The sequence below is a fragment of the Saccostrea cucullata genome, unplaced genomic scaffold (genome assembly GCF_032062105.1).
Source record: "Saccostrea cucullata isolate Sc308-1 unplaced genomic scaffold, CSIRO_AGI_Scuc_v1 ctg1609, whole genome shotgun sequence".
In the NCBI taxonomy this organism is placed as follows: domain Eukaryota; kingdom Metazoa; phylum Mollusca; class Bivalvia; order Ostreida; family Ostreidae; genus Saccostrea; species Saccostrea cuccullata.
This window is the reverse complement of record NW_026939034.1, coordinates 53430-71202: the sequence shown is the minus strand read 5'-3', so window position 1 is coordinate 71202 and position 17773 is coordinate 53430. Positions and strand designations below refer to the sequence as shown.

At 31.3% G+C, this 17773-nt stretch overlaps 1 protein-coding gene and 3 long non-coding RNA genes across 7 annotated transcripts; 1 reads left to right on the top strand and 3 right to left on the bottom strand.

Moving 5' to 3' along the window:
• Window positions 1-2014: 2014 nt before the first annotated feature.
• Window positions 2015-4442, top strand: LOC134252140 (uncharacterized). 3 transcript variants are annotated; one of them, XM_062734579.1, is made up of 5 exons: window positions 2015-2137; window positions 2246-2271; window positions 2523-2651; window positions 3136-3270; window positions 3543-4442. In XM_062734579.1, the coding sequence occupies exons 1-5, from the start codon at window positions 2028-2030 to the stop codon at window positions 4304-4306; spliced, it is 1164 nt and encodes a 387-aa protein (XP_062590563.1). In that variant the 5' UTR covers window positions 2015-2027; the 3' UTR covers window positions 4307-4442. The 3 variants fall into 3 exon arrangements, with proteins under 3 accessions (XP_062590563.1, XP_062590562.1, XP_062590564.1); XM_062734578.1 differs by having other exon boundaries at window positions 3130-3270; XM_062734580.1 differs by lacking the exon at window positions 3136-3270.
• LOC134252141 (uncharacterized) lies at window positions 4124-5697 on the bottom strand. Its single transcript, XR_009988907.1, has 5 exons — window positions 5612-5697; window positions 5439-5464; window positions 5202-5249; window positions 4449-4516; window positions 4124-4244 (listed from the first exon to the last, which is right to left on the bottom strand). It is a non-coding gene; the product is annotated as an uncharacterized LOC134252141 (long non-coding RNA).
• Window positions 5698-6192: 495 nt separating this feature from the next.
• Window positions 6193-7891, bottom strand: LOC134252144 (uncharacterized). The gene is made up of 4 exons (XR_009988911.1): window positions 7841-7891; window positions 7702-7742; window positions 6402-6444; window positions 6193-6227 (listed from the first exon to the last, which is right to left on the bottom strand). It is a non-coding gene; the product is annotated as an uncharacterized LOC134252144 (long non-coding RNA).
• Window positions 7892-11989: 4098 nt separating this feature from the next.
• On the bottom strand, window positions 11990-16888 carry LOC134252143 (uncharacterized). 2 transcript variants are annotated; one of them, XR_009988910.1, is made up of 4 exons: window positions 16763-16888; window positions 14432-14516; window positions 12611-12764; window positions 11990-12115 (listed from the first exon to the last, which is right to left on the bottom strand). It is a non-coding gene; the product is annotated as an uncharacterized LOC134252143 (long non-coding RNA). The 2 variants fall into 2 exon arrangements; XR_009988909.1 differs by lacking the exon at window positions 16763-16888 and adding an exon at window positions 16251-16577 and having other exon boundaries at window positions 11991-12115.
• Window positions 16889-17773: the final 885 nt, after the last annotated feature.

Below are 17773 nucleotides of genomic sequence, written 5' to 3'. Positions count from 1 at the left end.
GCTTAAAATGTCCTTTGATTTATAAAACAATAAATACAGAGTACATATACTACTTGAGGCAAAAGACGAAAGATGATGAAGCAAAGGACAGTCATGAGACTTTAATGAAAACAAAATACTTAGTCTACCATAATCTAGTGCAACCCTTGTATAAATCACAAAAAGCTTTGAGTTTAATTCACTTAGATTTAATTCTCATTTTGAGATAAAGTACTCTTGTACAAATATTTTATGACGGCCTTTATCATACTGATCGATAATTTTGAAATTTAGATAAAGGAAGGAAATGAATATATCGGTGAGAATACTCGACGGCGCATAGAGTATGTTTTTTATCAATACAGTTTGATTTTTCAGAATCATTTATATATATGCTTAAGATTTTGTTAAATCACATAACCATTATGAAATTAATAAATAACCAACCAATAGTATACAATTATTGCTGTTTTTTGAGGTCAATACAATGATTTAGCCATCTGAGGAGTACAATATTCACCGAGCCCGAAGGGCGAGGTGAATATTGTACTTCGAAGATGGCTAAATCATTGTATTGACCGAAAAAACAGCAATAATTGTTTTATTATATGATTCACTGATAAAATAATACAGCTCATTACTTGTTTGCATTTAATTAATTAAGTCCTAGCCAAATACAAGTGAGAAGCAGAATTAAAATGTAAATAAACCTTACCAGTCGTATCAATTTGAAATGTTTTTTTTATCAATTTTAGTTGCCATGAAAAAAATATGTATCAGGTCAGTCTTTTTTATAGGATAGATTTTGAAAGGAAGGAGTATTATCAGGAAAAATGACTGCCAAAAGTTTTTAAAAAAATTGTTGTTCAGTAAAAGTGTTGGAGGGGGGTCCCTGCATCCCCTCTTACCACCCTCACCCTAAAATATATATTCGTTTATGTTTTGTTCACATGAAAAAAAAAATCATAGTCGTTTAAATAGCTTTCCAAAACAATTTGTATCAATTTGGAATTTCCCAATCTATTTTTAGATCAATGTAGAGGAAATAAATCCTTGTATTGACCTGGAACGTCACATGCAGGTCAATACAACGTAGTATTTTTCTAACATAGTTGGATCTCAGCCAATCAGAGAGATGGAAATTATTCGATCATATAATAATGTCAATTAACAAAGTTAATATCAACATCACATGATTATATCTTTAGGGATATAAAAGAAGAACTAGTGACACTACTGGACGTGCTGAACATTTTCTGTCGGATTACAAAAAACATGTAGTATAAATCATTAATAAACACACTCACCCGCAAAGCGCAGCGGTAGAATGTTTTTCCGAGAGTAGTGGGGTAAGGAGCTAATTCTTGCGTCGCGGGTTCGAATCAAGCTATGGGACGTAGAGACCATTCCTAAGGAAGAAAGCATCCCATGTCGCAGCATAGCTCTCACAAAACCCAATGGTTCTGAATGTCAAGTATCGGTAAACATTTGCACATTTCCACCGGCAAGTAGTTGCATCTCCAACTATGTAAAATCTTCTATGGGGATTTTTAACAACAAATAAACAAACAAACGATTATGTGATCTTAACAAAACGAACGACATAATAATATTAAGTGCTTGTTTATATATGCAAATTCAGTACAATTGCGTAAATTGTAGTTTAAAAATGAAAAAGAAAATAAATGTTTAATTACGCATCTTTTGATTTATTTTAAGATGTATAATTAAATATCTTTAGGCAGTCTGTAAGATATTTTCTAAATTACGTTTCAAAATGACTTGTATATATCTTTATATTGTAGTTGATTATACATGCAATATTGACGATAGGAAGATTAAAAGATAACGAGACGATACGTGTATATTAATATTCTACTCTGTAATTGTACTATGATTTAAAATGAATTATAAATTCCATGACTATTGTACTTATACACTTTAATTATCAAAAGAATGAACTTCCTGTTTAATTAAAGCAATTGAAAAAATTGTGGCAGACACTCCTTTTTCTATAAAAAGAAAACTCAAAGATACACAGGAAATCGATGTTTGATAATTGCTCAACAAAAATGAAGCAGTCGCAGATGTCCCTATTCTTGTATATTTTTTGCATTACGTTGAAGATTGTGATTTGTTCCATTAAGAACTGTATCGGGTAAGATTTGTTTTTTTCCTTTTGTCTCACAACGTATGATATTTTAACCTTGCCTCAACTATAAAGGTATACAATATCTTCATCAATAATTCGTATATTGTTTTGTAGATATGCTCAGAGTGGAAAATGTAAAGGTTTGAATTTTCTTTTATAATGCTTGAAATATTACCTGCCTTAAACAATTATTATCAGCTACAGTTTGAAATAAAAGACATATTTCTGTTTCAATCCATCATTTTAAAAAAAGATAGTTGATAGTTTGTTTCCTATTACATATACAAAATTGTGACTCATTTGATCATACTATCATTTGTTTAGAAATATCTTAAAATCTATTTAATAAAATCAATTTTATGGTAGACAATTGAAAATGTTTTCCTTTTAGAATGCCTCCCTGGGTTCGTAGGAGAACATTGCTCACACACTTGTAGGTACCCAAGTTATGGCAAGGGATGTCAACATGTCTGCGAATGTGATCAATCAGTCTGTCACGTGGTCTCAGGCTGTTCGAAAGGTAAACGCCACAAACCTTGCAAAAAGATATTTAAAGCAATATGAGCTGCATCGTTGATGTAAGATTTTTTTTTGTTTCTAAATTGTAAATATCTATACCAATGACAGGAAAACGTTGGTAAGCTTCTAATGCTCATATTTGTGATGGAAGAACTATTTATAAGCATTGATTGAATCAACATTATATAACTGTCTTCCTGTACAATAATGATTTCTTATATAAAACTGTATTTTGGGTTGTATATAGGTCTTTCTTCTGTATTTTTTAATCAAATTGATCACTAGAGGTTTCACTTACATACAAAATTATCACAAAACACATTTTAACAGCTATATAAAATTTTCAAAATGCAGCTCATATTGCTTTAAATATTTTCATACTAGTATTGATATATATATACATCTTTTATTAAACAGAGTTTAAAAAATAGCCTACAATTATAAAGTTAAAAAGCAGACGTATTTTTTCCATTTATGAGTTTCAGAATGTCAACCCGGTTATTTTGGAGTTAACTGCGTCTATGAATGCAGATATCCAAGTTATGGTGTCAATTGCCAGTTATTTTGTTTATGTGAAGAACAGTTCTGTGACAGGAAAACCGGATGCACACATATTTCAAGTAATAATACGATTACAATTACTTCCTTGATGAATGTTCTATTTGTAGAAATGCATCATTGAAACACATTTATCTCAATAAGGCTTATTATCAAGTATGAGAGAAAAAGATACTTTTATATATATATATATATATATATATATATATATATATATATATATATATATATATATATATATATATATATATATATAAAAAACACAACCAGACGTTAAAAAGAGAAAAATAGTAGAATGGTAAAACTTTTTATACTATTTATATATCTTTTTCAGCATATTACAAGAACACGACTGGAGAAACCACTACAGTGGCTCAAAATATGACAACCGTTAGGCACACATCATTTCAATCTACTTCTTCTAAGGTTAAAAGAGGCACACAGAGTATTACAAACTTCATATATTCTACCAGTAATCCGAATCAAAGATTCACCGCACCCACGCCATTTATGAATATAACAATCTTCAAATCTTACAATTCTTCTTCACATCCAACTGCCTCCTCGGATATTTTCAGTAATAAACGATTCCAAAGCAATTTAACTGATCAATTACTTATTAATGACCCGGTTTACCAAATTCTCGCGATAGGATTAATTGTATTTTTAACGGTAGCGGCTATTTATGCAATAAACAAATATCGGAAAAGAAGAGGACTTATTTCAAATGATATTTTAAGGAATCAAAATGTCCCTGTATATTACGAACCAATACAAGCACTTGCATATGATAAAAATTTAATTCAAATCTCTGTCCCTGAGTCAAGCACAATGTCCGAAAACGAAGATCAACAAACTGAGGCAAATCCGTACGAAACCATTGAAAACGATGAGGAAGATTCATTGAATTCAGAGTTAGACACACATCCTCTGCAGAAGGATCAGACATCATCATTTAGTTTGCCTAGATGTGTGCATCCTAGTAGAGAAATTGATGGAAACACTGACTCTGATGGTTATCAGTGCCCTGTTCCTCCTGAAAGAGGACGTGAAAGAAGACTACATGATGATAACAACGAATATTTAACAGTAGTTTAAATGGTTTCTACGAAAATATATACAGTGCACAGTTTTGTTCTCTTTTAAAACTATATTGTGCATGGTTTATAAATTAAAAGAAAACATTTTAATTTTTTTATACAATTGATTGAAGTGTCTTAACTTTACAAAGTAAGCAAACCTTCTCTTGGATAGAAGTATATGTATTTCCTCATTGGTTTCCTCCTTTTCCTTTCACACGAAAATCGTCTGAAAATATTAAAAACAAATTAATAAAACGACTTTTCATAATAAACCAAACAATTTTTTTATGATGTTAAGGAGTAAAGAATATTCTATTCTCACCTCTGAATCTATTGGAGATTTTTGGCAGCAGATATAAAACAATGCGCTCATTTGATTTAATCTTGTATGGAACAAAAAGTATGATTATTTTAGTTTCCTTGTATTATTAGATTGACGACATTCATCAATTATTTTTATTTTATAATTCCAGATTTTCCATATTTCAAGGGTAAATTTACAATAATATCTATTTCATAACTGTCATTATGCGGGCCCTTTGTGTTATCAATATGTACAGCATTTAAAGAATTAATAAAAATATACTTTAAGCATAATATATTTTACTTCCACGATTTATCATTTAATATTTTTTTTTAAATTAGAGAGTGAAATGGAAGAGGTTTTCGGAAATTTTGAAACACAAGCATTTTCATACCTTTAAAGTTTGCTTAATAATCAAATATATAAAGATTTAATTTTAGCTTTAAAAGTGATTCCTTAATTAAAAGTACTACATTTCAGCCATATCTCCGTGAATTGATATTTTACAAATTAATATTTAGATACACCTGTGTATCCATTTCCATTTTTTATTTTCAAAAGGCAATGTTTTTATTGAATGTTCTGTAGAACGATGTGTTACTTGTACCTATATGATGTTTATTTTTCTTTCTTCTCCTTCGTCTCCTTTTTGAACCTGAAAATTAAAAACCTTGATAAAATTGAAGACTTACAAGCTGATCTCAGGCAGATAAAAGTAGATGCTTCCATATTTGTCAATTTCTTTTCATTTTTGAATTGAATGTGTTTCTGTTGATCAAGATATTGAACAAGATTTTAATTGTATATGACGTCAGAAAGTATTCAGTTTGGTGTGGTTACTCACTGTAGGTATCTGGCATCCGAGCATAGCTTAAATATTAAAAACCAATACAATATTTAATGTTTCTGTTTTCATAAAAAAAGAATTTATGTGTTATGAATTATAATGTATTCACTAAAGTGTTGAGAAATCTTTGTAAAATTCTTACACATATAAAAATTTGAAAAACATGCTACCTTTCTGAAAGCGTATTTTCGCCCTTATCCGTTTCCATTCCATCTGAAGCAGCGGTGTCAATAAGGTTTTTTTTTTAAAAAAAGGAAGGGATATAAAAAGTTGTTTTCATTTGCAATAGCATGTTTTAGATATACCAAACATCGCGAGTTCCGATTTCCCTTTTCGGTCGTAGAATTTTTTGTTCAATCGGATGAGATCGTATAACCGAGGTTTAATGTCGCAGTAGGTGCTGGCATTATAAAGATTCCTAACTGTATGAACTGCGAACTGCTCAATTGTAATTATAAATGTTGAGTAGAAGTCTCCTTTAAAGGGCTCCTTGTTTTAGCAAGTCCTGACGTCTCAAAATGAGTGAAGATTTCTTGAAGTGTTGTTAAAAAAACTCTCTACTTAACAAAATAAACAAAAATTGTCCGCAGATTTTATGCATATTTAAGTCATACTTTTGATATATGTTGTATAATTAATCATATTGACAACATAATCAAAATTAATAAAAAGTTTAAGTCTTTTAAGAATCATCTGCTAAGGAAATATCAATAAAACATCAGTCTAAAATAAAAAAAAAATGATAGAGAGACAAGCTTAGCCGAATGTATATGACTTGAACTTCCACTAGAAAAAAGTATAAGAGAGCATTAAGCTAGTCTTTTACAATGTACATGATTGAGAAAATGATATTCCACGAATGTTCGTTACATGTATGTAAAGTAAAAGAGACAAAGTTATCAAAGATTGGAAACAAAGAAAGGTAACTCTTGATATTGTCATCTTACGAAATGACCATACCTGCTATATACATGTTTCGCTGGTGTTGTTCTGTACACAAATTCTGAGAAAGAGAGAGAGAGAAGTGTCATATACAATGTAATGCCTAGTCAACTTCTTGAAAATATATACAATTATTTCTAGGAAATGATTAAATCTAATGACTGTTTATAAAAATATCATGTAAATTTCATTTACAATATATCTCCGTTTAATTCTGATTGCATTGGCCTTGTTTATTAATGATTAACTTATCACCGGGTTGTATTTTGCCCGGCGTGTTTCGGAAAAATTAATAGGACTTTTATGCTAAAATTGACTGCGGGGTGTTCTGCCTTAAGGAAATTAACTAATTACATGTAATACAGAGGACCCAATGCGGGTGTGCCTGCTCAGCTGGAGATGTTTACGCATCCTTGCCTTTGGAATTTTTGAGGATCAAAGTTTTATGTGCTGATTGCAGTTTTGCTTGACCCACGGTCATTTGGGCAAGTTCAAGGTCACCAAAAAAGTTCATTTTTTGTTCGATCCATATTTTTCCTATGCAATGACTTGAATATACTTTGTTTTTATTATTTTTTTAGATTGATTACTGTATATTCTTCATCTTCGTAGTGTTTGTTCATCAAGTTTCGAAGTTACATAATAATAATTATATTTTACATCTTTTGTATATTGAATAAACTTAATGTATAGATACATGTAGTTTTCGATTGGCCTAAATTTAGCAAAAGTTACCTCCCGTTGGCCCCATATTGGAGGTCGACTCGGTGAGTTTTCCTCTTTGTCTTTTCAAGTTTAAGAAAATATAGCAGAATATTAGGTGGGAAATGTTTATTAAATAATTTTTTGTTAAATATATGAGGCTTTCAAAAATTTATATATTTCAGAAAAATAATGATTCCTAATTCAAAAAAGCAAATATTAAAATTTAAAATTGGTTGAAAAATGAAGGAATATGAGCATTTGGACCTCCAGTATGGCGGCCAATGGGATGCTTAATTTAGGTCCATGGAAATTTTCTATTTCCTTTTTGTTAATATGTATAGTTATTTTCATAACTAAAAGAGAAAAAAAGAAACCGAGAAAATCCATTTACTTTTCTATTATCATACTAGGTTTAAAAACCTGATACAAATGTCAGAATAAGCAAAATGTGCAAGTAAATGTTGTCGAACAACTACTGATCTTAGAAGGAAGAAGTCAGAGATTTTCTGCTTTTTTTTGTCTCATTATGATATATCATGAAAAAATTGCATTTTTTATGCTGACATATTCCAATCTTTATCATATATTAATCTAAGGCAGTCAACATCCTTACCCTTGCCATAGACCGCAATTGATGTTATGTCATCACTAGTCCTAGAAAGAAAGTTGATAAGAACATTAGAAATATCTTACTTGATAACCTTTTAAACACTTAGAGAAGAATACTAAATAGTTATTTTGTAATCTCTAACCGTTTTTCGTCAACTGTGTCCTCTTTGCTTGAAACCGCTGCACTAGCTGTAATGAATATAAATGATAATCATTTAGAAAACATTCAATTGCTTTAGACCCTTCCACTATATTCTTTTTTCTGATTGATGTCTATAGCTACATCACATTGATTTTTGTGGAGAGTCATTTATCAAAAACAGATACCATATCTTTTCTAAACATCCATTCCTTAACAAGAAGTTTATGATTTTACGATGAATACGTATTTACGTTATATTAATAGCAATGAAAATGTTTTGTAACTCACCATCTGATTGTTCATTAGACAAAGGTACAGCCTCTTTGCCATTAATCCGAGCTTGTTCTTGTGAATTTGGGTCTTTTAAAAAACGAACAACAGTAAAAACGTTTGTGTTAAATATTTATGATTTTTTTAAATAAAATAAAGTCTGCTTTTTCATATATTTTTTCAAGTTCATGATTTTTCATTTTTAAATAGTAACGCATTCTTTTTTCATGATTTAGAAATACAAAATTTCATGAAAATAACGATGATATTCCTGCTGAAGTCTCTATAATCAATAAAGACGAAGACAATGAAAACATATAATTATATTTCTGCATACCAGATGTTCTTCTTGACCACCAGAATATAACAGCGATCACTATACAGGAACCTATAGCAATTATAATTGATACTATCATCCATTCATTCTGTGAATCTGTTGAGCTGAAATAGGCATTTGATTGACATAATAATGAATGATATCCATAAAAGAAAACTCTTTCCTTTAAATTAAGTTCGTCCTTTTTCGTCATGTGCATAAATGATTCAAATTATAGCTTGGAGGATATAAAAATAGTTTTTTTTTTCTAAATATTTAGAAAATAAACATAGTTTTTATTTTTTATAATAAAATAAAAAAAAAATTAATTAACACTCACATTTGAAAGACTCGGAGGAATTGTATCTAGGTGGCAGGGGTCATCATCCGTTGTGTAGTCTTTCTTTACATCGTTGACAATTTTGCCAGTTTCTGTATCATAGTATCCGCAATATCCTGTTATCAAGTAAAATACATGTATTAACATTTTGCAATGATATTGTAATATGAAAGGCAATAGTATTAAAGTACCGATAGAATCCTGAAAAATGTTAGTAAGTCGGTATCCCATTACTCAGTATTTTGTAAAAATTGAAGAAAGCATCGTATTTCAGACTTGTTGTAATATACGTGTATCCCAAAACACGATATTCTAGAGGTCAAAGAGTATTAGAATGTTCTGCTCAAGTGTAAGTATTTTATTATTATCCTATCACCCTAGAATCTTGAATTGACGTTACAAGATAAGTATCTTCATACTCAAAGTATTTTTTCTCCTGTTGTACAGTATTTTATGGGATACGACTGTCTAAGTTTTTGGTATTTGTATCCAATCCTTTTGACATGTTGTCAATAAAATTTGTTCAAAATAAAACAGTATGACTTTTATGATCTACAATATCGTCTTACCTATATGAAAGTATACAAGATCGTATTTTTTTATGCTCTGTATCTTGTAATGATGTCAGACAATGATATACATGTACCATTCACTAAATTCAGTCATTATGTTCGATAGTTCCATGTCGTCTTACAGCATCTTGTTATCCATGAAAGACTGTTATAGTGCACATTTACATATATAATACAAAATCCTCGATTGGCTTGAGACACACGTCAGGTAATTATTTCAGAAAATGCCATACTACAATTGTACCTCAATATAGTAACATTACAATGTACATGACAATATTTCTTCGAAATTAATACATACTCATTCAAAAGACTGGACTTTTTAATAATATTAATTGCCATTCTTTATATATGAAAATACTTAGCATTAAAAATCACAATGTTCCTGCACGTTGAATTTTGTCAGTTATTTTATTTCATATATAATTTAAACAAATAACTCTCTATAAATGTTGTACCTTTCATAAAGAATTTAAGGAAGGAAAGTTATTGCACGTCATTCATAATAAGAAAAAAATTATGTTTTTTGTAGACCCCTCCTGTTGATATAATTTGTGGTATTACCTGTAAAAATCCATATTGGAGCACAAACTTCAACCTTCCCATTTCCCCACTGATTCACTAAACAATGGTATACGAACTTCTCAGGCTCAGGGACACATGTCTGTAGATTTGCAAGAACATCACACCTTTTCCTCTTGGCGGCATGCAGCCATCGCCCATGCTTCCTCTGTCATCGGACATTATTTCACTTCTTTTATAGTTGGAAATGACTCAATACATTGTCTAGGGCAGCATATCTCTATCTAGATTTTATATTATAAAAAATATTAATAACAGAAATATCATAGCTAAACATAAATGTCCGTTCTTTGTTAATTAAAGATACTACATACATACATTGATTTCTTTTCTTTCTCGCTTAGATTTAATTTTATGCGTCATTTATTTTGAGCAAAATTATTATTTTTTTTCTGAAACTTTATTTGTAATCCCTACAATGTATCATTTATTTTGATTAATTTTTATGCCTTATCATCGGTTAAGGTCAGACAACACGTTATACTCACAAATATATAATTTTTCCTAATAATTTGTCATTGTAGAATAGGTACTTACAATGTAAAAAAGATTCCTCACAAGAAATTAGGGTACCTTACCAGACATCTGGACAAGATACATGTACCACGGGGTGAATTTTATGAATGACCTATGTCACAATTTTTGGGTTTACTTATATTTAAAAACATTTGAAAACAATGTAGAAATCAGGAGAATGACAGAAATGAAAATTTTTTTAATACCAAAAGATACTTAACATATATTTAAGAACATGTAGTCTGACCTTAATATTTGTCGGACATTGAAATGATGTAAAATGACGATGTTTCTTCTCTTTAATTATAAACTTTCAATTTCTTTTGTTACCGTAATGGTGAACAATGCAACTGAAATCAAAGCTAGTTGATAGTGTGGAGTCATTCACGGGTTCCCCTATATTAGCCTGTAAACAATCATATTAAGTAGGTCACATTTGAATGCCAGTCAAAACACCCTGTCGGTGAATTTCTAGAATGAATATATATATACATGAAGATCTGTTGACAAGTTTTGTCAAAACTTCAACCACACTGAATATGTTATATATAATGCATACATGTATGTATGTTTCTATGGTTACACATGCATATATATGGATTATAGTGCCATTTAAGCCAAAAATGTTACACTGGGTGAAAAAAGTGGTTTCCCATCATGGGAAACTTTATGGAAACCACATGGAAACCTCAAGTTTACATCATGTTTCCCAGTGGTTTCCGCAGCGGATGCCAGGTTATTCCGCCAAGTTTCCGTGACACGGAAACCCCCTACGCTCCGATTCCATAAGGTATCCCGAACCACGGAAACCTCTGTAAACCTGAAGTTTCCCGAACATCCATGTAGTTTCCCGTAATGGGAAACCTAAAGATTCCACTGGTTTCCAGAATCAGGAAACTTGATGGAATCGGAGCGTAGGGGGTTTCCGTGAAATGGAAACCTGGTAGAATCTTTAGGTTTCCTTTTACGGGAAACTACATGGAAGCTCGGGAAACCTCACCATTCCTATAGTTTCCGTGACTCAGGAAACCATATGGAATCGGAGCGTAGTGGTTTCCGTGGGATGGAAACTTGGTGGAATCTTTAGGTTTCCTTTTTAAGGAAACTACATGGAAGCTTGGGAAACCTCATGATTCCTAAAGTTTCCGTGACTCAGGAAACCACAGGGAATCGGAGTGTAGTGGTTTCCGTGGAATGGAAACTTGATGGAATCTTAAGGTTTCCTATTACGGGAAACTACATGGAACCTCGTGAAACCTTACGATTCCTAAAGTTTCCTTGACTCGGGAAACTATATGGAACTTGTGTAGCAGTTTCTGTGTGGCGGAAACTTGGTGGAATTATCTGGAGTCCCATTCCTGGTTGAAGTTACTGGGAAACTTCAAGATTCCCCAACTTTTCTTAAGGAAGCGAAGTGAAATTATGTGTATTCTTTCAAAAATCTATCAAAAAAATTATTAAATGTAAGAGAAAAAAACCATTACCATTTTATATGTTTAATAATTCATTTGATGTACAAAAACTGTAACAGTATTTTTCAATGATATCAAAATACTAAATAAATTCATATTTCTTAGATAAACAATGGAACAGTCTTTCACATTTAAGTCCATTCATAAGCGTCATTAAGTACTTCTTTCAACATCAGTTCCCTGGTATTTCCTTCACATCACCTATGATCTGCAATATTCATACAAAATTATCATATGATGTGTCAGAATTATAATGCTTGAATATAACTTAGAAATCTGAAAGATCAGTCAATGTTCTTTAATATACCAATATCAATAATTACTTTCCATGACCATGATACATATGATTTTAGCATTTAATGTGTCTCTTTAAAATTTAATGCTTCATGATAAGGAAAAAATTTTTTACATAATATAAATAATGTTTTCAGCCTCATTATGTCATTGAGAATATATTACAATTTCATAGAACCCTGCTTTAAGTTGAATTAGTTTGAGAGAAAATATACTCTTTATAATAACAAAAATATTAATAGAGAGAGAGAGAATCTTTTTTAAATTTTTGATATTTGACCTAAAAAATTGGTTGAAGGTCACTGCAGACCCTCCACACCAATTGCATAGAAGCAAGATTACACCAAGGGAGAAATATACTCTGGACTACGACTTTGAATAAAGATATACAGTACATTTTGATACTGACCTTTGACCTAGAAAATTAGTCCAAGGTCACTCTTCATCCTCTATCCACAGGCTCTCTGTAGTTTAAGTTTGAGAGAGAAATATGCTCAGAACAAGTGATATCAGATGGCGTGATGGGTAGACACACTGTCTAAGGGCATCCACAGAACAGGTCTCTAAAAACAATGCAATATATATGTATTACAGTATAGATATACATGTACTTGTATGTTAATGATTTATCATATGCTGCATTGGACACATATGCTTTTATCATGGTGTAAGTATACATGTATCTTATGAGTAATTTTATGCCAGTATTGCATGTACACTCGGTTTATAAACAAATAATTAAAAATTTTTTTTTTACAAAAATTGACCAACATTATTTACATCCACTCATCATGTTCATGAATTGGTGGATCAAAATTCAGTCAGTTTTAGATCTCTATGATATACCATAGACAACTTTCACATTTACAAAAGTTATTCCCCTTTGCAGGGTCAATCTGGGGTCAATCGGCTTAAGACACTGTTTTCCCTCTATATAACCGTACCAACTTTGAGGGTCAATATCTTGGAAGTGAAATCTGTATGAAGATGTTCATTATGATATTCATGTTACCCCATACTCTGGCCATACAGATACAGATCGTAATTGTCCAATATCATTTAAAGATTGAAAAAATACAAGTAACTTACAAGTAACTTACAAAGGACAAAGTGAGAAAAATGAGCGATACACCGACAATTGGAGACAACTCTTAGCAATGTGAAATTTGTCTATTGGTGATGACAATTTCTGTTTTAATGTCACTGAAAAATTAAGAGACATTAAAAATTTAAGCCCTATTGTCATGCATGCATGCTGTTTTTTTTAAGTATTTTCAACCAAACTATAAATTACAATTGCTTTTAATTGAAAGATGGATCCATTACACATTGCACCCCATTACTTTGACAAAATGTAATGATTACAATGCATTACCATTACACATTACCATTACCCCAGGTCTGTTTTCAACCACATAACCTTTTACTATCATAAAATTTACCAAAATTTAATACTTCAAATAATTTCATTGAATACATGTATCTAAAAAATTGAGGAAACTCTAAAAACTTAGTGTCAGACTTACAGAAATTAATCTTTGGAGAGAAAAAAATCTATCATATAAAGATGTGCATAATGAGCCTTTTTTATTCATTTAGAACATATCGTATGTGCATCATTTCCCCAAGAAATTTTCAAAGACAATGGACTATTTGTGAGCAGAAATCATTGCTGTTTACTTAATACATTTGGAAAATTTATGAAAATAATCAAATAATTTCTTTATTTTTGATTTTAGATAATGCTAAAAATAATTTAATCTCTTACAAGTAATCCAACTGACTGTAAAATAAAATTTTTCTTAATCTCAATCTAAGGGCAGATCACTCTAACTGCATAAAACTACCCAATATCAAAGTAGAGCTCTTTAGTGTGCAGTTTTTAGAGCTTCCTTAAAGTCATCAAAATACTGACCAGCAAGAAATCAGTTAATAACATTTCCTCTTTTTCATTCAAATTTTTTGAGAGATCTCAAAGTTTTTTCCTCTTCAATTCAGGTTCGAGATGACAAAGTTTTACTGTAGTGTATGTATTAGAGAACTGATTGTATGTCAATCACGACAATACATACATAACATGGAGGGGGGCAAATTGTTTCAGCCCTAGCTTTTACATAAAACTTCTTGTAGCTCACAGCTGATAAACCACAGCTCAGTATTTAAAACTTAGAATCATTTTTTTTTTCAGGCAATTGTTATACATACCAATCATGATTTAATTACCACTTACCAAATGACCACATCCTGAATCATCATACATTTTATATGATTTTATCTCACTGGTTTTCTTTTAAAGTCATGCAGTTTTCTTCTCTCTGAAATGATAAATTATGTTAAGGTACTATTGCATTCTAATTTAAACTAATTATGTAATAGCATTAGCAACAACAGGGATGGGCAAAAAAAAAACAAAACAAGATGCGCTTGTAAAACACTATGTGCCCGGCGGCAACAAAGTTTCGAAAAAGCAATTTTTTTAGCATATAGGTCACAGTCAAGATCACATAATCATTGTCCTTGTTGTCACGTGAAAGCACTTCATAAGTGGAGTATGCATACTAAATATGATGTCACTATCTCATATAGTTCTAAAGTTATGGTGAAGGTTTAAGTTGACAACAGACAGACACTGAGATAAACAGTTATGGCAAAAGTTCGAAAAAGCTATTTTAACATATAATTACAGTCAAAGTCACAAGGTCATTGACCTTGTTGCATTTCAAAGAACTTAATTATCGTAGTATGCATACCAAATATGAAGTCTCTATCTCTCACAGTTCAAAAGTCATGGCAATGGTTCAAGTTGACAACAGACAGAAAGGAAAAATCAATACACGTGCCGAATCTATCAATTCAGGCGTATAAAAATTTCAAACAAATGAGCATCAACTAGTTTGTACCATTCTACTCCTCCTATGTCAGGACAACCATCACTAATTCACTATTTCATACAAGTCTTTTTTTCAAAATATTTAATCTAATGCAATAGCTCACCAGCAGAATATGATATTGTGCTCGACTCATTGTTTGCCTGCACCACAGTTATGTAGAATATAGCGTATGTTATAAACTTATAATTATATTCAGATATAAGAAGCATGTTATTTTTTATGACAGCTAAGTCTGTTCAGTTAGACAATACCATGTACACTGTACATATGTAAGTAGTTTAATTGTGCTTGATTATTTACTTATTTTCTTCTCAACTTAAAGCTGAACAAAACACGTAAACAGGCATACGCCATTTTCGATAGCATTATCTACGATACATCAATGCTAGGGTATACTCGTTGCAATCGTTACACCTGACTGCTTTATTGTCACGGGTATTGGCGTGGAATAGCAACCCGTGATCGTGCTGGTTATCTTGCATTACCTTTTTTTACATTTTATTGCAGTTACGTTTATCTGTGTTTTTTGTATATTTTACTGACTTATAAAACTATAATTGTTATAAACTTATTTGGTATCTTATTTTCCTGCATTAGATGAAGTATTACGTTATTACTCTCGCTACCGAGTTCTTCTGTATAGCGTACGTCCGTCTTCACCAGTGTAGACTGATTACACTGAACAGTGACCAACTGCTGCCCTATTTATAGCGGTCTGCAGAGAAGATAGACTCGGGAACAAAAATGGCGGACATTTTATTTTATTACCAAGTTTGTAATAAGCATTTTGAAACATACTATCAATATTAATTCACTATGAAGGCTTAATTTTCTTTTTTTACATCTTCATCTCAGCAGGTTAGACAGTACAAAAAAATCTTTTGAGCAGTAAACTATTTCAATAAACAAACCTATTCTCTTCAGAGAAGTGGACAGGCTTTCACCTACATTCACTTTTTTATGTATATTTTCCCTCCATATCATCATCATGCATATGATTAAGGGTTATGCTACAGTATTGGCTACAATTAATCTATTCCAACTGTTCTGAATGATGATATCCTTCATGATAATCGGATAAGCTGAGATTGAAGACACTTTTTGTAAAAATATTGATGCTTTTATCAAGGTTTTGAACCAAAAGTATTTCATTCATACCTTGCCATAAGTCATAAGTTCCAAAAATCAAAAGAGTTGGCTATCCGAAAACGGAAAGTCAGAAGAAAACACATGTATACATGTATTCAAACCGGATGTACTACAGTCTGAATTTAACTACGAAACCATGCTCGGTATAACTATTATCATCCGGATAATTTGAGCGGGGTTAAAAATATATTTTTGTTTAAATCCGAAAAGTATTCATTTATATTTAGAGAGAGAACATACATATTGAGCATACATTTTAATAAACATGGTGAAAGGCGAAACGTTGCCATTTTACAACATACGGTGCCTTGGGACCTCTATAATCTATTTAAGTTATGTTGTATCACTGTCTCAAATCTCTCTCTCTCTCTCTCTTGCAATATACGCACTTAACAATTTAAAACTTAGATATCCAACTTTTTAAAATGGCGTCAGAACAAAAGTTGCCTCCGATAGTGAAGATTTGTTGTTGCCAAATATTACAATTATTCGCCGTAAAAAGTTAACAAAAATATACGTACATTAATCCTTGGTCGTTGGTCATTGCATTTATCACAGTCTTAAAGACACTGGGTGGTGAAAACATCAACTTTTCACATTTACGAGCTGCTTACACCTTCTTCTTCGTCCTTCTCGATCCTCCAAAAATGGCGCCTCAGGAAATTGACCAATGAAATAAAGCGCCTGCAGAGCGATGCAGGATGGGAAAATAAACTGTTTACATTCACTATGATTATGTGTGATTATGAGATTTTATATTAGAATTTAGAAGTTTTCCCCTGTTCATGGAAGAAAAAAAAGGGGCTCCTATTAAAATATTTTTTGTCGATATGATGTGTAGGCCTAGTATATTTAGATAAAAAGCGGTTAAATACGTGAGAGCAGAGAAAAATTATGTTTCTTGCGTGACACCTCAACTTATTTGCCTTCGGGATGAGGGGTTCGGGGCTTGGTTGTTGGTAGTGGCCGTCCTAGCTGAAAGTACCCCCCCCCCACCTCCCCGCTACTTTTAACTGTTATAATTATGAACTTATAATGTCACACCAAAAGATGTTAAACCTTTAAAGGTACATTTTTTTTTAATTGCGAACGTTCCACAGGAATCCTTAAAGGCATGAAAATGAGTTACAATTATAATACATGTATAATTAACAATAACCGTCCTTATTTTTTTTTTTTATTTCAATAGTGATGATTGAAAAGTTCGGTGTCTAATAATTAATTGCTTATAATTTTTGGGGGGATTAAAATACTACTAGAACTCCCTCCTTTTCTGGTTTTAATTAGATTTTGAGCCTGCTATCAATATAATACTGTATTATTACTGGTGGACCTTCTAGACGTTTCTCTATTTGCTATATGTAGGCCTAAATTGTACTTGAAACTTCTTTGCCTTTAGCTAATAACTTTCCCATATCATTTTAACACGTAAAATTGTTAAATGAATTAGGATGTTGAAAATCTTTTTCTTAGGAGAGTTACATGTATCTCAAGATGGAATAAAACTTACATCTAATCAAAGGCAAGAAAAT